This window comes from Coenobita brevimanus, chromosome 12 (genome assembly GCF_032717465.1).
Source record: "Coenobita brevimanus isolate Jiangsu-jjx chromosome 12, ASM3271746v2, whole genome shotgun sequence".
NCBI classification, from domain to species: domain Eukaryota; kingdom Metazoa; phylum Arthropoda; class Malacostraca; order Decapoda; family Coenobitidae; genus Coenobita; species Coenobita brevimanus.
In genome coordinates this window covers 605,001-626,684 of record NC_136965.1, presented here as the reverse complement: position 1 = coordinate 626,684, position 21,684 = coordinate 605,001, and the positions used below count along the sequence as shown (strand labels likewise).

At 42.2% G+C, this 21,684-nt stretch overlaps 2 protein-coding genes across 2 annotated transcripts in view; one reads left to right on the top strand and one right to left on the bottom strand.

Annotated features, from left to right (window-relative positions):
• Positions 1-2,894: 2,894 nt before the first annotated feature.
• Positions 2,895-7,292, bottom strand: LOC145413133 (EEF1A lysine methyltransferase 2). Its single transcript, XM_080282854.1, has 5 exons — positions 7,118-7,292; positions 6,022-6,205; positions 5,415-5,519; positions 4,466-4,685; positions 2,895-3,989 (listed from the first exon to the last, which is right to left on the bottom strand). The coding sequence occupies exons 1-5, from the start codon at positions 7,165-7,167 to the stop codon at positions 3,892-3,894; spliced, it is 657 nt and encodes a 218-aa protein (XP_080138980.1). The 5' UTR covers positions 7,168-7,292; the 3' UTR covers positions 2,895-3,891.
• Positions 7,293-12,165: 4,873 nt separating this feature from the next.
• Ubr3 (Ubr3 ubiquitin ligase) overlaps positions 12,166-21,684 on the top strand; it is a 64,127-nt gene continuing 54,608 nt past the window's right edge. Inside the window, exons 1-2 of the mRNA XM_080282843.1 lie at positions 12,166-12,336; positions 12,510-12,633. Of these exons, the coding sequence (XP_080138969.1) occupies positions 12,166-12,336; positions 12,510-12,633 (295 nt within the window). The remainder of the gene's footprint in view (positions 12,337-12,509; positions 12,634-21,684) is intronic.

Below are 21,684 nucleotides of genomic sequence, written 5' to 3'. Positions count from 1 at the left end.
AATTAGCCGTGTCAGAGCTCCCATCACAAGCTGTGTAAAAAGCTTAGTTTCTTTGTGGAGAGCCTTGACAAGCATCAGGCAATAGATTGATAGAGTAGATAGATTATGCATCAGTATTTGCTTATGTTATGTATTTTTCTGTAATACTAAAATTCCATAACACAAGGAATATTAATGTTTTATGTGCAGAAAATACTAGTAAGGAAGTGGTACTGGGGAACCTCCTCATTGGAGAGAATACAAACCATGTATCAGGCATTAGTTACCTATTACTGTATTTATATCATGTATGTTTATGTCCATCACATGTATACCCTTTTCACTCTAACTTGCCCTAAAACTGTTATTCCAGTATCTTGAATTCCGTGTTGTAACGAGGTTAACACTAGAATATGGTGCAAGTCATGAAGAAGTGCTGTGGAAAGGATATGCAGCCATGATATTGTCTTTTTCTGCCACTGAAGAAGAGGCTTTGTAGCACCTCTTCCTTAGTGATTTATTTTACATATTACACCCTAACATTTCCATGTGAAGTCACATGGAGAGACAGACTGACAAATGAGGATGTGAAGGAGCGTTGTGGTGTGGATGTGGATGTGAGAGGAGGCATTAGGAGAAACACATTGGCCATCTGGAGAGGATGGAGAGTGAGAGACTGATGAGGAGAGTGTATGTGATTGAGGTGGAGGGGGAGAGAGGGAGGGGAAGGCCAAGGATGAGATGGAGGGATGGAGTAGAGAGGTATATGAGAAAGGGGGGTGTGAATTGGGAGCTGGGCAGTGAAATGGCAGGGGACAGGGTGACATGGAGGCGATTTGTTTGTGGCCACCCTGTATAAGGGATTAAGGTGTCTGGCAGTAGGTAGATAGACAGATTATTGATATATTTAATTTTGATAGCATTAGTATGACAGGACAATAATGAGGTGAAATAAATCACCAAAGAAGAGGTGTTAAATCTCCAAAGCCACTTAGAAAAATAACCCATAGTGTTTAAGCTTGTCCTTAATACTTTTTTATTTTTTATTTTTTATTTTTTAAGGGACTACAATCAGATTGAGCCTGTGCAGGTTTATATCCAAAGGGTGGTTGGAGTTTATTGCTCACATAATGCCTCTCAAGGATGAGCGAGGCTGGTCGCACTCATCTTAATGTCAGGACTAACTTGCCTAGCCCCAGGCTTCTATGCTCCTCATGGGGTAACACAGGATTAGATGATGGTGGTTTGTTCCTCAATGCATTGCTGTTCATTTTGCCTTGTCCCAGATTTTTGCAGTGTTGAGGCCTATTCTGCATAGCTCAGTGGCATAATAAGGTAATTCTATGGCTCTTCATCCTATCAAATGTACTTCATCATGACTAGCATCAAATTATAGTGCTAATCTCTTGATAAAACTGAGTGTTCAAGATTGAGAGAATACAAATTTATGACCAAGCTAAAGTGAAAAGAGTATAGTTTTGCTTTGAGCATTGGCCAAATGAAACCACATATTGTGTTTAGTTGTACAGTACAAGCACTGAGGTACACTACACTGTACTGTTTATTTCTACAGTCCTGTAGTCGATACTTTTGCTCATGATGTGATCAGTAAATATCCTGTGGGGGAGTTTTGTGAATAACTTGCTGTAGCAGCTTTCAGCATAAAACTGAGTGCATGGGAATGAATAATTTGATATTTTACTGTGTTGTAGAAGATACACCTCCTTTTAGTTATTATTATAATGGTACGCGGGTGCTTTGTTTTTCAGAAGTGCTATTCTTCCAAAGGAATTCACTTGCATTTGAAACACATAAGCACACTGCAGTTACCCTTTATTATTATACTGTTTTTACTCTAATTTGACCCAGAGTTTTGTCCTTTTGCAGATTATTTCATGTATCTCATAGGCAAAAAAAAAAAAAAAAACAGTGTTACATTCGCCATCCATTCTGCAGCATATCTGACTTTACCAGTATCATATTATAAAATTAATTTTGTTACAAGTCAGAATTTAGGGTTGGGAGAGGGCAAATTTGGGCCAAGTTATGGTAAAAGGATATAAATAAATGTAAAAACAACCTGGATGATAATGATGATAATGAAATAACCTGTGAGATTCACGGTTTGCAATAAACCTGAATTGCCTGTTTCACTCAGCTGTTCCACTTTATATGAAAAAACTTGTTATATTTTATACCCCTGTGATCCAGTAACTTTGTTTTAATTTGCCAAACTGGAAAGGTTAGACATATTCTTAACCAGCCGTTTCATAACTAGATATCTGTCCTTTAAAATGATCCATTTGTAATGAGAATTAAATGTTTTTGGTTTGAAATGGGTTAGCTTATTGAAACCAGGTGATGTCATTTTTTAGTTTATTGTTTTGGAGATTGTTGCTTGCACATTGCCTCCCGGGGATGAGTGAGCCTTGTCACCATCATCTTAAATGTTGGAGGTGATTTGCCTAGCCCCAGTTCCCTATGCTTCTGTTTGTATGGGGCAGTTTGGGATTGGATGATGATGTTTCCAAATACATTAATGGTTTTTAAGTTGTAAAAGGGATTTATCAAGGCTATATCTGTCTCTGGTTTATAAGTCTGTACTAAGCTGAGTAAAATTGTCAGATGGCAAGAATAAATTGAAAAAGACATTGTCAGGCTCAGTGAGTTAATTATACCAGTTGGATGAAGATTTTTTTTTTTTTCCTCACATGGTGGGATGATGGAGAAAATACATTTCATTCACTTTAGCCTGGTGGAGCTTTACCTTTTTGCAGCCTATTTCCTGTAGCTCTGTGTCACATTAAGACAGTATAGTACTATGGTTCTTCATCCTCCCCATGGCACTGCTTCCTGACCAGCACCATATTCTGGTATTAATCACTTGATATAAGTTAGCATTCAGGGTGAAGACATAGCAGTTTTATGCCTAGTTAAAGTAACAATGATATATGATGGCATTCATGTTTTCAATTTCCTGACCATTCATTCATTCTACTGTTCCTTATACATTTAATTATACCATATATAATACAAGCAGGAAGAATTAAAAAATATTAACATTCAAGTTTATTTATTGTGAAGCACAGTGTATTTAAAAGTAATCATAACAGCATAATAAAAACCACTGTCAGGTAAAGTTCCAGTAAATGTATAATCTTTCAAATTAACGATTACCAAGTCATTTATATTTCTACTATCTGGCTCGGTGACATGGTGAAAAAAGCCACTGGAAATTATCATATACCAATAAATAGCCTTAATATGGTGATGACAAGGGATATCTTCACAATAAGCAATTTACTTGGGCAGCCAGAGGTGTGAGCAGCCCAGTTACATGTACATCCCTCAACTCCCTAACTCTAGAAAGAAGGATGGTGGACTGAAATAGCAACTTCAGTCCTCCATACTAAGAGCCAGATGAGCCAAAACAAAGACAATAATAGCCTTAACATAAATGCTTAAAAGTCCTTAAGAGAATAAATTTAATATCCATGCTTGTTTCACTGGACATGCTGCTGACAGTTCTCCCACTTTTGTACTTTATCTTTCCCTTTTTCTGAATCCTAGATGACCTCACCCATATGTGGAGAAAAAAAAAATTGGAACGATACAGAAATTATTTTTCAACTGCAATTTGAATGTGATAAACTGTTATTTCTAAGTTCCCTCTCTTACTCATCACTAACAAGACCTTCATACTGGTCACATTTATTTACTACAAAAAAAAAAAAATCAGTGACAGCCATTCCCACATTATCCCAAGGCCAGGCTACCATAGTCCAGTACATTTATGGGTAGATGACCAGCCTACTTCCCTTGATGGCATTACATGATCAAAAGACCTCAAGTCACCTCTTTGGGATCAAATATTATGCAAGGCTGTCACTCCAATTTGGGTGCTCTATCATCTCAGGATTTTTTTTTGAAGATAACTGTACTTACTTTATTTCCAACCTTTCCCCCAAACATGAATGAAGGTGTTGGGATGATGTGTTCCTTTTCAAAATCTGCAGGAAAACAGTTGTAACATTAATGACTGGAGATTTCATTTGTTAACTGGAATGCAAGAAATGAAACTAAACATCTCTCACATATTTAATCTGAAATATGTCTAAACATTTTATCTATCTACAGCTAAGCACCTTAATCTCAGAAGGGAGGGCCTCCATGTCATCCCCTCCTCTGCCAGCAGGATGCCCTTTCTCCAACTCACAGCACCCCCTCTCACACACATCTCCACCAAATACTTCCAGCCTTGATATCCCTCTCCCTTCCCCCACTCAATCTCAATCACGCTATCAGTCATTCTATTGTTCTTCATTCTCCCCACATGCCCAAAACATTTCAAGGTAGGTACTTCTTTTATTTCTTTCTAGCACACCCACATCACCCAGTCCTCTAAAACTCCCATGCCTCAATAAAATAAAATAAAGATCATATAAAACTCAAAAACTATAAGAACAATAAAAATGCACATACTCACAATCACTAAAGTGCTGAATCAGTTCATCGTGAGTCCAGTTGCATGATGTAATAATAAACAGACCATCTTCCTTAGTAACTTGATGCACACCCTTGATGTAAGCAATCCTGTTGTTCAGTGTATCATCAGGGCAGAGAGACACAGCATCATATGTGCCTTTGTCATGGCATACTGCAAATTCTCCCAGTGTCAGATCTTCATGCTTTGTTAAATCACACACCTGGAAACATAAAATTATTCAAATAAAATTCCTGCTTTCAGATCATCCTCATCATCATAACCCTTAGTCCCACTATTATATTTGTCTACAAGCTTTATGCTATTAATATCAGTAGAAAACCTCAAACCTCCTTGGATTTTGACAGCTCACAGTAGTTTCAGTCAAATTCCACAAACTAAATGAAAAGAACACGTTTTTAGAACTATACACAGTTTACATCAAAATAATTCAACTATCACTAGACGGATGCTTTAATCCTGACAGGAGAGGCCATGAACAAGTAGTCTCCACACCAACCTGTCCAGTATCATCAGGCTGTCCTTTCAATCTCACCATCCTCATCATACACCTGTTCACCTCATCCCCCCAACCTATCCTAAGTCTCCTCTTCCACCTAATTCACACACTCACATTCCTAGCCAATCTCTCATTCTCCATTTTCTCCACATGGCATAACCATCTTATAGTACTTTTAACCCTTTCCAGCACGTCCACATCAGCATCACAACATCCCCAACCTTCCTCATTTGTCTCTCACTCTCTCCCTGAAACTCCACTTGTTCCACCAAAATAACTAACTTCCACTCCTCTCTATCCAAAAGGGTCAAGCTTTGCTTCCATATATTAGACTGAGAATCACAAAACTGTCAAGCACTGACTTCTTCACTTCCATGCTCTCTTCCCTATTCCTTATCACTGCTCTTAGAATAATACACAGCAATAACTCACCTTATAGGCAATGTCAAACTGTTTTTCCGCTGTGACTGCTCTGGCAAGTTCTACAGCTCTGGCTGAGTAGTCAATTCCAACCAAATTCTTAAAATCTTCTGCAGCCTGAAAAAAAAATAAATATATAAAAACAGCCTCTAATATATTGCATAAGCTAACAAATACAGCATAATAATGTAGAGCTGATTTTAATTCATCAGCAACTTAATGATGAAACATTACTGTCAGACAAGTGGTACACCTTTAACTATGGGTATCCCAGGTATAAATGCATCTGGAATAAAATACAAACTAGACAAAGAAGGAAGATCCCATTTCCACATTCATAATTTAGCACCAGCGTCTCCACTGGGGAGGCTAACAGATCTACTACTACTGTTACTACTTCTACTACTATTAGCATTACAACTACTACTACTATTACAGTATTACTATTCGTCATCATCATCATCCGGACCTCCTTTCCCACCCTAGGGCAAGGTGAGGAGCAACAACATCCAGACAGCCCAAATTTGCCCTATCCAATGGGTCACGCTTCCATTCACTCACTGTTCAAACCTGGGGAATCCCGGCTCTGATTCCACTACATGAGGAATAAAATACAAACCAGGTAGAGTAGGAAGGCACCATTTCCACACCCAATATCAAGAACTGGCCCTTCTGGAGAGACATGAGGAGAGTTCAACATCCAGTCCACCACACGGTCAACACATTCCTCGCCAAACCAGATATCCCCTATGTCACCGTGGCTTTTAAAGTTGGTCAGTTCACGTTCGTAGAGAGAGTCCCAGCTGAAGAGAAAGAAATATAAGTAAAGTACATGAATCCCAGCTGAAAAAAGGAAATAATATTATAAATACAACAAGTCCCAAATGAAAATTACTGATACCGGACAGCATCTGATGAGGAGGGAGGATGCGACTGACTAGGAGTGTGCCGTACGAGTCATGTGGAGGGGGAGGTTGAGGATGAGATGAAGGGATGGGGTAAAGTTGTATATTATAAGAGAGGGACAGGGGTTGGAAAGAGGACAGCCTGATAGCAGGACAGGGTGACATGAGGCAATTCATCTTTGGCTAATGTACCTTATCTAGGATTAAGGGATCTGGGTATGGGTGGAGAGAAAGGAATATTTTAAGACACAATAACACTTTCAGATCCTTGGATATTTCTGTAAATATACTATTTATAGTGTGTAGCTATATAAAACTGTCTAACCATGGTCATAATATAACATTTGGCTCTTCCTTTTTGTGTGGCCCAAGGTTTACCTGAACTGTGAACTTGGTGGACTGGAGCCTCAGGCTACCCTAAGGAGCCAAAAGATGTTTGTACAACTGAGCAGTGAGGCCTGCCTGGTCATCTGCCACCACATGTAGGCACTCCTCTCAGGCACCACACATGGGTCTACATGAGTTACTACAACTCAGAACTTGAGCTTTCCTACCTAGAATTTTTTTCTCTAACTTTACAAGTACTGTTAGTGCTGGAAAGGATTGCCTTCAGGTGGTGGCACTAATATAACTACAGTACGCAGTAGGCTAGCACTGACTCGTTCTACAAACGTCCTTAAGGCCCCTTCTTATCCCTCAGCTGAAGGATGGGCCAGAAGTTCACCGGGTTTACATCCTGATGTGCCAGAGGACGCAACGCCTACTACTATTACCACACATACTGTTACAGCAATGCTACTAAACACTTACTACTGCTTCGTTCCCAGCTCAGAAGGTGGCAGTTCTTCAGTGTTCGCCATCCTCCTACAACTTTACACCAACAAAACACAAAATATTAGTTAATACTCTTTTTCTGAGTGGCTTTGGGTGTCTATATTATATCCTCGAGGGCATCAGTGGAACTTTAAATCTTTTTAAATCCCAGTTGTCATGAATGAAACCTTATGTTACTAATGGCCGTCCGGGTTGACTGACTAACCTGGGACAATCAGCACAGGTGGCTTGGCAGGTGGCTTGCATCTCATGTATAAATAGTTTTAATATCAACAACGTTTGCATCAAGAACACACTACATGGTAGACGATAATGAGGTATAAATGTGCAAAATAAATGGACTTCAACACTAAAGCAAGAAATGAACTGGAGTCCTTTAATGACTGAATATATGTGCAGCATTATTTATTTACTTATTTTTTACATTTCTTTTTTGAAAACTAGGATGAAGCCTACCCAACGAAGTGGATGGGAATAAAAATGGTGGACATTTGTGCGGGGAAGGGCTTGACAATAGCCAAAACTGAGTTAGCTAATGGCTCAGAACGATCCTGAGAAGCGGTGTATCGAACGATTCATACACCCCCACAACGACCCACACGCCCTCCCAACAGCTCATACACCTTCACAACGCCTCACACACCCCTACACTGACCTTGGTGGAAGGACACGTCAAGAGTGAGAGTGAAAATGAGTTGTTTGATAGGAGCATGTGGAATTACATGGAGAGACAGACTGACCAGGAAGTGAAGGAGTGTTGTGATGTGGTTGTGGGTGTGATATAAAGCGCTGGGAGAAATATACTGAGGTGGTTTAGCGATGTGGGGAGGATGGAGAGTGAGAGATTAAAGAAAAAAGTGTGAGTGGGGTGGATGGGAGGAGAGGGAGGGGCAGACGGAGGATGAGATGGACGGATTGAGTGGAGAGGATGTATAAGAGAGGGGGTTGTGGGATGGGGGAAGGGTAGCGTAATGGCATGGGACAAGGCGACATGGAGGCGATTTTTTTTTTTTTTCGGCCACCCCTTACGGGATCAGGGCGTCTGGCTATAGATAGAATTGTAAAAGTATTTCTTAGTGTTTACCCTAGGTATCAAGAGAGAATGAATATTGAACCAATAATAAAGAAAACTTAGGAATGGGGTAACTAATGCTGATACATGATCGATTGAAATGATTCTTATTATAGAAGTTCACAGAGTACATAATTATGTAAAAAAAGGAGCTGGTGGAACTTGCCACACAGCATAGGCAGTGTGCAGAATGTGCACAACAAAAAGAGGTGGTACGTTCTTGCCATACATCCTTTCAGCAAATGGAGAGGTAGGAATCATCCAATTATTTTTCTTTGCTGCTCATTATATTATCAGTTTTCCACTTTGCTAAACTTCTTGAACGCTTAGATGAAGTATTCAATACATTCATATGCTGGTATATTGAATGTTTATGATAAAAGCAATACTTTTTTGGAGCATACTCCTTGAACTAAGAGTGAAAATATGGCTGCTAAACACCGTCACTTCATGCATTTGTTTACGTTCTTTTTCAAAGTAAATTATGGAAGTAGCATAATTTTCCTTTAAGAATGAGATAAAAATAAGAAAAAACCATGGTGCGAAAACAAGATAATAAAAATAAAAGTTACTGCCTCTAAACAACATCGCTTCATGTTTTGTAAATTTCTATTCTCTTTCGAGGACAATGATGGAAAGCACCTAGTTTTCCTGTACGAATCAAAATAAGACTAAGTAAAACTTGTCAATAGAGTAAAATAATTGAGAAAAGAGAGGGTTCTTATATGGAGTGAAAACATGGCGTTGAAACACCGTCATTTCATATTTGCTTGTAACTTGCTGGCATTTTTTCTAGGAAAATAATACATATGGCATAGTCATCCACCAAGAATGAAATGAAGGTAATAATAGCTCATCACAGATGCAAAATTAGAAGAAAAGAGGGAGAATTAAAGGCAATGCGGAATACGATCGTCACTTCTCAGGGTGGGTGGAGTATCATGGGAGTCGTCAACCCTAAGAGCTTGTGAGTGGAGGCAGTGATATTAGCGTCTAGGATTAATCGCCTGAATTCGTGAAATGCCTTAATGCAGGAAAACGGAACCCAGTACCAGCGATCATTGAGTGCGTGACTTTTACTCTGAGTGGTTTGAGTGCCGTGGAGAAGGCATTTAGGCCAAGATTGACTCGTGTCTGTGTTCTTGCGTGACAGATTCCACCTTCAGCCGAGACCAAAATATTTTTACAGAATTTCAGACCATCCTTCCATTTCATATTGGGTTTAAGTTGATGATGTGTGCCGTCAGTGCATTGTTAGTTCATGAAGGAGTTGACAGATGAGATTGGAGGGGGTTGTGGGGGATTGAAGGGGGAGCATTGTCCTCCAGTTCATACCTTTGCTGGGGGCTCAACCTCCTGTCTCCCTCACCCTTTCTACCTCAACCACCTGTCACTACCTCAGCGCCGTTCATTTAATTGTGCCCCCCCTACCAGTGCCGTCTATACTGAATCATTTCATTGCCCCTGTGCCGTCCATTTGTCTGTCTGTCTGTACCACCTGTGTTGGGCATTCCTGTCTCAACCAACAATATTGAATCGTGACCACCACTGTACCATACATTTTACTTATATTGAATCTCCTGTCTGTACCATCTGTACTGAATCTTTTGACCATTGCCATGTCATCTGATTTACTTACCTTGAACCTCCCTAGCTGTACCATCTATATTGAATCATATCACTATTAGGCTACTGTACTATCCATTTAACATGCCTCTACAGTCCATTCTGAGACTCCCAAGCCATACCATCTATATTGAGTCGTATTACTGTATATACCATTCATTTAACTGCATCAACACCAGTCCTAATCTTCCCAAAATTAGTGTTTGTCAGTTTATGTGATCTAACAAGTTGCTTAACTTCAGCAGAACCTAATCAACCTAATTTAACCTAGCTTTACTTGACCTAACCTAATCTAACCCAGCTGCATTTGACCTAATCTAAGCTAACCTGATAGAACTGGATGACATAGAGACCTACTGATTTAGGGGCCAAATTGACTTGATAACCTCAATACGATGCAGTACCGACAAACTTAACCTTAGTACCCTTTTTATCATGTTAATTATTTCTGCAGAATTTGGGTGTAATGAATATGTACAGTAATTGTATGATTTAATCCCTGCTGTAAACTTGTAGCATATGGTAATGGGAGCTATCCTAGATTTTCACCCTAACTCTGTCACCCATCTGATTCATGTATTGACCTTGTCCCTCTGCCTGATCCCTGGTCTCTTCTTCCCCACTCCTCCACCTAATTCACATACTCTTGTAGTGTTTTTCATTCTCCCTTCTCTCCACATGGCCAAACATCTATCTATCAATCTATCTGTCTTTTGGCAGACACCTGAATCCCGTCAGGGGTGGCCACAAACAAACTCATACATAGTACCTCTCCACTCCATCCCTCCATCTCATCCTTGGCCTTCCCCTCCTTCTCCCCCCCCTCCACCTCACTCACATACACTCTCCTCATTAGTCTCTTGCTCTCCATCGTCTCCATATGGCCAAACCACCTCATTGTGTTTCTGTTAACGCTTCTTATCACATCCACATCCACACCACAATGTGCTTCACTTCCTCATTTGTCAGTCTGTCTCTCCATGTGACTACCACATACTCTTCTCAAATACATGTAATTCATATCCACTGCCCTTACTCTTGACTTGTGTCCCTCCAACAAGGTCCAAGCTTCACTTCCATATGTTAGAGTTGGTATCACAATACTGTCATGCAGTACCCGGTAACTTTTTCACTTCCATGTTCACTTCCCTGTTTCTTATCACAGCTTTCAAAGAACTAGCAACATTTCTTCCATGTTGTACCCTTTCAAGCACTTCACCCTCCAAACTTCCATACTTTGCTTCTCTTCACACTACCCAAGTACTTTAACGCACTAACATTTTCCATTTCCTCCTCATCTCATGGTACTAATCCTAATGCATTCCAGTACATCAACATCAGCACCACAGTGCTTCTTCACATGCTATCCCACAGTATGGAAGACATGGCCTTGACTGAGAAGGATTGTCATGAGAAAATATTCACCTTTTTTTCCTTTGATTAGCTCAGAATGTGATGTTTCGGTACAAATGTGTTTTTTGTGGATTGATTATTAAAATCCTGAAGCTTCTAATGTGAAATAAAGATATTTACTGTATGACTTCGCTTATTTCATGTCTTTACCTGAAAGCAGACAAGTTGATTCCAGGAAGGCATTTTTGTAATAAGAAATGAGCTTTTGCTGTGTTAGCTACCTATAATATGGTAGTCTGGGGAAATGAAAGATTGAAGGCTGAAATAATATGCAATAAGCCTAGTAAGAACCTTGTGTTTGTTGCCCGTTATAGCATTGTTAACATAATTGTGGTTAGAAATGAGAGCGTCAGTAGTGTTTGCAATATGAAAAATGGAATACTGTATTATGCACCGAGTAACAACTGCCTTATGAATATTTTTCTTATTTGCTGTTTATTTTGTTCCTGTAGTTGTGGTAATGAGAGAAATTTTTGAACAGTGAAGTGAAACGCTGAGGTCATGTATGGTTGATCCCAAAATATACCTGTATATACTCTTCTGTACTGTAAATTCACGCTCCTTTCTATAATCTCCAGCATGAAGCGTGAGTGTGGATTTCATTGTGATTAAAGAGTGAGGTGGAGATTTAAAACCATGTGCAGTTGATAAGTGGTGGATGCAAAAGTGTGGATTAAGGCGTGCCCAGTGAGTGGCTGAGGAGTGGCGAAGGAGTGGAGTGGAGACGTAAGACCATGCATAGTTGATAAACGGTGGATTTAAGAGTGCCTAGTAAGTGGTCAGGGAGTGGAGTGGAAATGACCATGCACAGTTGGTAAGTGATTGACATAAAGTGCCCACTGAATGGTTAAGGAGTGGAGTGGAGTGAAGACGAAGACCATGTGCAGTTGATAGGTGGTTAACATCATAAGACATGGATGAGGCCGGCGGGAGTGAAGGTGGTGGTGGTGGCGGTGGCAGCCAGCGGGACATCCTGACAGCACAAGTCTTGCTTAAGAAGGGCAAACGCTATGCTGCCAAGTACATCAGGGATGAGTGTATGAGGAACCTCTCTCCAGATGACTCACAGGCACCACGCACACAGGTGGGTAGGCCTATATTACCAGTACCATATATTACTCAGTAGCTGCTCCCATGGACTCCTGTGCAATGCATGCAGGCATGTTGGAGCCTTTGTAAATGATACAATGGGATATTATTATTTGTATTACTTTATTATTGCTCTTATTGCTAAATTGTGGTGTATGTTACATGCAGGTGCTTGGAGAACTACTAGATCTGCTGCTAAACCCAGCCATGGGCATCAAGAACTGGGACACCATTGATTGGCTTAAATGGCTCATGGCTGCTGGACGCACCCCAGATGAGTTCTTCAATACAGGTAAGTCATATTTTCAGCAGAATCGTCCAGTAACTCCTACATTGTTTTTACTCTAACTTGGCCCTGATTTTCATCTTTTTGCTGCTCTCACAATGCTATTGCTGTAATCCCTTTCACATCTATATGACTAATGTCAAATTTTAGTGGTAATCTGTTCGTATATCTCATCCAAGTTAATGTAAAAGCAATATAGTAGGTAAATTTTATAAAATTCTTGCTCATTTTGTATGGCGGAGTGTATAACGGGTTTTATATCCTGTTTTTTGGCTTGACAGTCATTTGATCGACTCTGTCTGATAGGTAATTATGGAGCTATATGTAGGTGTATGTATAAGGTGGAAGTAGGATTCTTGTGCATGGCGAGTGTGTTGATGGGTGTGTGGGCCATTTCATCAAATATACTGTTGATTGTGGTAGTTCTTCCACCATCATATTTTTTCCTTTTCCTTGTTTTCTGGACCCTCCCTCACCCCACCTGCAGATTGGGTAAAAGACGGGAGATGATGAAGATAATGATTGCTCTGTAGTCCTCAATATGGTACTCTACTGAAAAACCACCTGTTATTGCTCCATTGCTGCCTCTAAAACTGATTGGGAGTTCTTTCATAATTTATAATACCTTTTTTATGAAAGAATCTGTATCATGGCACACATCATAGCTTCTTAAATGCCCTGCCTCATACCAGTACTTATTGTCAGATAAGGCTGTGTTGTATAATGAATGTGTGTGTGTGTGTGTGTGTGTGTGTGTGTGTGTGTGTGTGTGTGTGTGTGTGTGTGTGTGTGTGTGTGAATTATCTGAGAGGTTCTTTTGGATTTACTTAGAGAGACAGACATACATATGAGGCAGTGAAGGAAAAGCAGAAATGAGTTATTTGAGAGAAGCATGTGGAGTTATGCAGAGGGTCAGACAGACAAATTAGGAAGTGAAGGAACATTGTAGTGTTGATGTGGATGTTTCAGAAAGCATTAGAAGCACCTTGAGATTGTTTGGCAATGCTGAGAGAATGGAAAATAAGAGACTGACTAGGAGTGTATGTGAGTGAGGAGAAAGGGGAGACTGAGGATCGGTTGGAAGGATTTGTTGAAGAGGTATATGAAGAAGGGGAGTGCGAGTTTGAGAGAGGATAACCAGATGGTGGAGGACAGGGTGATGTGGAGGTGATCAGTTTGTGGCCACCCCATTCAGGTTAATTGATAAGTGTAAAGCCTGGAACATGTACCCCACTTCCTCATTTCGTACATACATATATGAAAATGATGCCATGTTTCCTCTTCAGGAATGTTCATACTGAGGCTGGCCATGGAACAACAGGTGGGGTTGACCATGGTACAGCTGGTGGGGTTGGCCATGGTACAGATGGTTGGGTTGGCCATGGTACAGCTGATGGGCTTGGCCATGGTACAGCTGATGTTTTCTATGGACTTAACAGTAGTTGATAAAAGTTTTTGGGAAGAAAGAAATTTTAAATGTATACCAGTAGTGAGATTTTTAACAGTTTGAGAGTGTGAGCTTGGACTTAGGCTCTGTACAGTCACTCAGAAGAATGATCAGTGAGTGACTGTTACTTGGGCTGAGTTTCTGCCTCATGAAGATGTTTGTGTGGCAGGTTGCCAAACCTGTAGCCTCATTTCACTCTCTTGGTAGCATATCCCAGGGTTGATGGTAAGCCATCCATCTATGACTTCATGAGTATTTGTATTCATTCTTAGTGCATTTGGTATTTAACAGTATCTTTAATGCATTAGGTACCAATAGTTGTCCTGAGTGTGTTAGGTATTTGTCTTCAGTGGAGTTATTGCTGCTAAGTAGAGAGAGAGAGAGAGAGAGAGAGAGAGAACCTTATTTTGTCCTAAGCATCACCTTGATACTGGCTCTGTCCCAGGTGTTGTGATGGCACCTACTGGCACCACTCCACTCACCACCACCATCAAAATACTAAACACTTGTTGATTTTCACTACTGTCATACCTGTAATGCCACTGATAGTATCCTTGTGGTTCATAGTACAGAGTTAAGCCTACTGGTATTTTCTTATGCTTACCATCTCTTTGCAATTTAATTCAACCCTTGGAGAGATCTCCCATACCGTACTGAAAAAATTAATGAAGAGGGAAGCGGTGGTCAACTTGGTAGAGAATTGATCGGCTGTCCCAGTGGATGTGGGTTTGAATCCCAGGTGGGGCAGGGAACAGTTTAAGGGATTTGAATATTGTTAAATGTAGACTTGCTTGATGTACCAAAGACCGACCAACATATCAAAAAAACACCTCTGCTAATACAGTACCAATACACCAGTACTGTGTGAGACAACCCTAGCATTTGTTCGGTGTGGATGGTGGGTGTTAGTGCCAAAGTGTTGACATGTGGAGGAATGTGGTATGTAGGAGGATGGCAGGGCCTCAGAGAACGAGCTTTAATTAAAAAAAAAAAAAAAAAATGCAGATCCCTCCAGTTTGACAGTCCATCCAGATCCGGATGCAAACTTCTGGAGATTTTGTTAAGTTTTATTAAAGATATATCAGGTTGTGAAAGGGCAAGTGTAGACTGTTTTATTCCTTGTTATGATGATGTAGACTGGGCATTTAGAGAAGCACTTTGAGGTGTTTTAGCCATGTGGAGAGGTTGAAGAATGAGACACCGACTATGAGAGTATATGTGAATGAGTTGGAGGTGCAAGAGTAAGGGGGAGACTGAGGATGAGTCGGAGGGCCGCAGTGAGACCAAAAGATAGGGTGGTTTGAGTTACAGAGAAGGCAGCCATATGGTGAAGGAAAGTGTAACATGAAGGCATTTCATGTGTGGCCACCCCTTCCAGGATTAAGATGTCTGGCGTGTGGGTAGGTAGGTAGGTAGATGATTAGATAGATAGATTATAAAACTAGACTGACGAACTGGATAAGTAGATAGTTTCAGGCTTTGTCACTAGAAATGGTGTCTCCAAAACCAAACAGAATTAACGAGAAAAATATAAAATTGCATTGTATGGATTAATTTGAACGCCATCAGTCCAATTACGTATTTGATCAATTTGTTCTTGCTCTCTGCGGATGATTATTTTCTGTTCATGATTTTTTTTTTTTTTTTTTTTTTTAAATCTGGGCATTAGATACTGGTATGGTCTAAACTGCGGTAATTTTCACGGGTACGGTGGTCCCTCCTTAAGTTTAAATGATATTGTTGGGAATTATGGTAGTGAGGATTGTAGTAGTACTGGTAGCAATAGTAGTAGTAACAGTAGTACAGTAGTAGTCATGAGTAGTAGTAGTAATAGTAGTAGCGTTAGTAGTAGTAGTAGTAGTAGTAAGTTGGATCCCCAGGTTCATCTAAATGTGAACCCCATGGACAGCAGGCTGAAGTTCCCTTGCTCCTGCAGTGATCTGGAGGCTGCAGTCCACCATTCTACTTGGGGGGGGGAATATGAGGGAGTTGAGGGACGCTTATAACACCAGGCAGGGGAGTTGCCATTCTGTGGCAGTGTCACCACGTGAAGGCATCCCTCTTCACCACTGCTGCAAGAATAAAAAATAAGTGAACCAAAGAATGTTCTTTCCATAATAAGCTGTTTGAACTGGGCAGGGGTGAAGGGAGGGAGAGGGAAGGTTAACGGAGGGAAGAAGGAAAGGAAAATGGTGAATATGGAGAGAGAGAGCGAGAATCAGCCAGGTCACTTGCCAGAAATACCTCCGTCACACTACTCCCTCTGCTCTCCTTCCTGACTTCCTTCTTCCTCCTCTCTCCCTCTCCCCCTCCGTCCTCTTCCTTCTCTCCCCCTCGTCCCTCCCTCTCTCCCTCTTTCCCTCCCTTCCTTCCTTCCTTCTTCCCTTCCTTCCCTCCCGCTCTCTATCCCCCTTCTTCCTTCCTTCCTTCCTTCTCTCCCTCCCTCCACCACTTTCCCTTTCTCTCCCTCTAACCCTCCTTCCTCCTTTCATCTTCCCCTCCCTCCTCCTTCCTTCTCCCTCCCTAACTCATTCACTCTCTCCTTCTCCCTCCCTCCCTTCCTCCCTCGTTCCTTCCTTCCTTTCTTCCTTCTTACCCTCCATTCTTCCTTCCTTCCTGCCTCTCTCTCTCTCTCTCTCTCTCTCTCTCTCTCTCTCTCTCTCTCTCTCTCTCTCTCTCCTTTCTTCCCTTCCTTTTTTCTCCCTCTCCTCCTCCCTACTCCTTCCTTCTTTCTCCCTCCCTCCCTCACGGAACTGAGACAAATAATCCTGAGGGAGCAAGACAAAGATAAAAGAAAGTGTCCGTTTTTGGAATGAAGAAATTAATATGAGAAATGCATGGAAGGCATTGAAGAAACGATTTACTTACGATCTGATGCCCCTAACACCTCTTCCTTAGCGATTTACCATATTTTTGAGTGCGAATGGTCAGTACCGGTATCCTTTTGTACGTTACTGATGCATTGTATGGTGGTTTTACAGTGATATAAGTAACATACAAGGATAGTAAGGTGTATGACTAAATAAATCGCTTGGGAAGAGGTGTTAAGGATATCAATAACCCAGAGAAGGATAGTAAGGTGTAATAAATCGCTTAGGAAGAGGTGTGAAGAGCTCCCTCAGCCTACGAGAACGGGGTCAAAGAATCCACACGCAGCTGGTTCCGTCAAATGGAGACCATGTTCTTATTTATCATTTTAAGCAAAGATTTGTGGTAGTGCAGGCAGTCTTTCTCTCCTGCTGGTAGGTAGGTGGTAGGAGGGCAGGTAGTTAAGTAGGTAGGTAGATTGAAAGGTAGGTGGTCAGGTACAGTTGGTAGGTACTGTAGACAGGTAAGGAAGACAGGCAGGAAGGAAAGTAGGTACGGTAGGTAGATAAGCAAGCAGTTCAGTAGGTTGGTAGACAGGCAGGCAGGTAGGCAACCAAGTAGGCAGGTTGGCAAGCATGCAAGTAGGTAGGTAGGTCGGTGGGGGAGTATATTTCTGGTGTGGCTGCGGGTGGGGGTGAGAGAGAGCTGCTGGGTGGGAATGAGGGTGATAGGGTTAGAGTAGGGATGAGGGAGCGTGGGTGGAGATGGGGTGGGCTAGGTGGAGGTGAGTGTAAGGGAAGCGGCGAGAGAGAGGGGTGGACGTGAGGAGGAGGGGTGGGTGAGAGTGAGGGTATTTATGAGGGAAAGGTGGGTGGATGAGGATGAGGGTGTGGATGGAGGGGTGGGTGAGGGTGAGGGTATTTGTGAGAGAAAGGGGGGTGGATGAGGGTGAGGGTATTTGTGAGGGAAAGGGGGGTGGATGAGGATGGAGGGGTGGGTGAGGGTATTTGTGAGGTGATGTGGGTGTGGGAGGGCAGGAAGGCGGGCCACTGAGTTTTATTTAAGGCCTGTGTGACGAAGACAGGCATATTTAAACATCCGTCACTAAACTCCTTGTTCTCTAACTTGGCCGAAAATTGCCATCTCTTCGTTTTGAATGCTCTTTAACCATAGATTAACACTAGAATATGGTGCCAGTCACGAAGAAGTGTTATGGGAAGGATGTAGTGCAGTATTGTCTTGTTCTGCCGCCGAGCTACGTGGATTAAGCTACCAAAAGACGAAATCAAGGCCAAGTTAAGGTGAAAGGAGTATAGCAGGGAGAAGCTAGGACGAGAAGGCTTTATCGTTAGTTTTGCAGTTATATATATTCTTTTTATTTACTTATTTGCCTTCCTTGGTGGGCTGGTTTTGAGAGGGAATAATCAGTAAAGAGTGGATGAGTGAGAGAGAGGGACTTGTGAATGTGAGTGAATGAATACCAAGAGTGAATGAGTGAATATTGTGTGAGTGAGTGATAGTGAGGTGGTGAATGAATATTGTGTGAGGAATGATAGTGAGGTGGTGAATGAGTGAATATTGTGTGAGGAATGATAGAGAGGTTGTGAATGAGTGAATGTTGTGTGAGGAGTGATAGTGAGGTGGTGAATGAGTGAATATTGTGTGAGGAGTGATAGTGAGGTGGTGAATGAGTGAATATTGTGTGAGGAATGATAGTGAGGTGGTGAATGAGTGAATATTGTGTGAGGAATGATAGAGAGGTTGTGAATGAGTGAATATTGTGTGAGGAATGATAGTGAGGTGGTGAATGAGTGAATATTGTGTGAGTGAGTGAGCAAAGGATGGTGGGAACAAAGTGAGCCTGAAGCTTTGTATTTTACGACTGATAGACACGATCACTGCCAGATAACGTGTTCCATACTCTCCCACTTTCTCACACTCTCACTTCCTCATGCACATAAGACGCTTCCTTACTCGCACACTCACCTCCCTCTCTCTCTCTCTCTCAAGGCGACTAAAATCGTTCTTGTTAAATGTGTGATGGTGTTACTGGGAAGGTTTTGTGTGTGTGTGTGTGTGTGTGTGTTTTGGGGTAATGATTGTGCTGGGGTGGTAGTGTGGTGTGTTGTAGTGGTGGTTTCATGGTTACGTTTAGGTGGTTTTATGTCTAGGTGTGGTGGTATAATGATGTAGGTGTCATGGTTTGTGTGGTGCGGTGCGGTGTGGTGGTTTGGTGTGGTGTGGTGTGGTAGTAGGTACACCAGCTGCCGGCCGTTTGGTAAACACCGGTACTCCAACCCGTTACCTTGGTCACCACTCACGCACTGACTCCCTATACCCCCAGTCTTATTTACAACGGATAAGTCGCTTAGGACAGGGGCTAGGGAACTTCCACAACCGCCGAGTCAAGAGGCCTCCCTAAAGGTGAAGCAAATCGTCTGGAGGCAGCAGAAAAAGTGATAGCATTGAAGGGATTAACTGGGACCCGTATTCTCGTCGTCAGCAAGCTCCCTAACATTTCTTCCTTAGCGATTTATTTTTGGATATGACTACCCTTTTGTACGTTATTTATGCAGAGTATGGCGATGTTGGAAGGATAGGCTATATGTCTGAATATGTACCGCACTTGTGCTGAAGGTGTTTGAAATGTTACGTGTGTGTGTGTGTGTGTGTGTGTGTGTGTGTGTGTGTGTGTGTGTGTGTGTGTGTGTGTGTGTGTGTGTGTGCGTGCGTGCGTGCGTGTGAGCGCCCGCAGCAGAGCGTAACAGAAAACAGAAGAGCCACCGGGAGAATTCGACCTTTCGCCAGCTCGGCCCACTCCTTATCGCCGGAATTCCACCTCACCGTACACGTTTCTCCGCCAATTACTGACATACCTCAGACAAAAACTGGCGCCGAGCTGGATCAGTGCCGAACGTGTGAAGTACGGGGGGGGGGGGGAGCGGGTCAGCCTGGATGCCGAGCAGGACCAATGCCGAACATGTGATTTGTTGCGAAGTACTGGGGGTGAAGGGGTCGTGTTTTTAAGTTTCGTAACAATTCCTCCTTAGCGATTTATTATTTTGCCTTCCTTGCACCAGAATTGACCAATAGGGTTGAATTAATCTTGAATCAAAAGTTGTATTGTTAGCTTTCGTAACGCCTCTTTCTGAGCGATTTGTTCCGCACATTACATCTCAGTATTTTCCCATTATTGATGTAAACCATGTTGATAGAACTGTATAAAAAAAACAAGAAGAAGAAGATACCATAGAGGAGGAAGAAAAGGTGTAACATGCAAACCAAATCGCATAGGAAATGGTGCTAAGTAACCTCGAAATCCACTTAGGAACATGGATGAAGCTACAATACATTTTAACAAGTTGAGTTGAGGAAGGAAAATATTGATATAAATAAAAAGACTTGGAGAAAATAGTGAGAGTAAAGAAGGTAGGGATGATTATACAAACCTTGGGTGGTAGATAGATGAATAGGTGGATAGATAGATGCAGGGTTAGGGGTGTAGTGAGGAAGGTAGAGATGGTACGTAGGTAGGTAGGTTGGTAGATAGATAGATAGGCAGACAGGTGCAGGACTAGAGGTGTACCATAGTAAAAAAGGTAGAAGTGGAACATAGGTAGGTAGGTACATAGAAATAGTAAGAGAGAGAGAGAAGTGTATATATTTATTTAACCGTGGGAGGTGTGTCTAAATAAGGATGTTTATGCCCCATTCCAAGGACAGGTGGAGGTGGACAGGAAGGATGGGATGGGTTGGGTTGGGATAGACTGGGGTGTGATGGGTTTAGATGGAATGGGATGGGTTGGGATTGGATAGGATGGGTTAGTATGGGGTGGGATGGGAGGAATGTGAAGGGAAGGAAGGATGAGGGGTAGTGGAGAGAATGAAGAGTGAGAGTGATGTGGAGGGGGACTGAGGATGAGGTGGAGAGGTATTTGAGTGAGGGTGGTGTGAGTTGGAGGGATGGCGGAGGACAGGGTGACATGGAGGCGATTTGTTTGTGGCCACACCTTCCTCGATTAAGAAGTATGGCTATATATAGATGTATAGATTGACATAGACAGAAGAAAGTGGAAGTGGAGGTTTGTTTAAGTGGAAATATAAGTGTAAATGGTAAGTGCTTGAGGAAGGAGGAAAGGAGAGGAGGAGAAGGGAGGGAGAGGTAGGGGGAGGGGGAGGAAAGAGGGAGGGAGGGACGAATGAGAAGGTCGAACTGACCAGAGTAACTTCCGGAAGACACGGGGAGTGACGTCACCGAGAGAGAGAGAGAGAGAGAGAGTTGCATGTTGTAGGCCTTTAATTGCACGAATTTCTCTGTTAAAGTAAATTTCTCTCTCTCTCTCTCTCTCTCTCTCTCTCTGCACGTGCGTGCTTGTGTGCGTGCGTATGCGCTCGCTTGCTAGTACGTGTGTGCTCGTAGAGAAGTTATGTGTGCGAGGAGCGTGTGTGTACTTGTGCGCGGGAGGGAGAGGAGTGTGCGCGTGTACACTTTTGCGTGTGCATAGTTGTATTATGTTGGTGTAAGTATATGTGTGTTCGAGAAATGTGTACGGTACATGTGCGAGTATGTCCACGCAGGTAAGGTATGTGTACGAGAAGCTTGTATGTGCGTGAAGGTGAGGAGTGTACGTTTGTGTGTGTGTGTGTCAGGTCGTCAACCCCAAGGCCGCGATGGAGCTGGTGTTGTGGCGGTTCATGATGTAACACACCACTCCTTACCCACACCACAGCACACCACTTATTCCACACCCTATACCACTTACACCACACCCTATATCACTTATTCCACACCCTATACCACT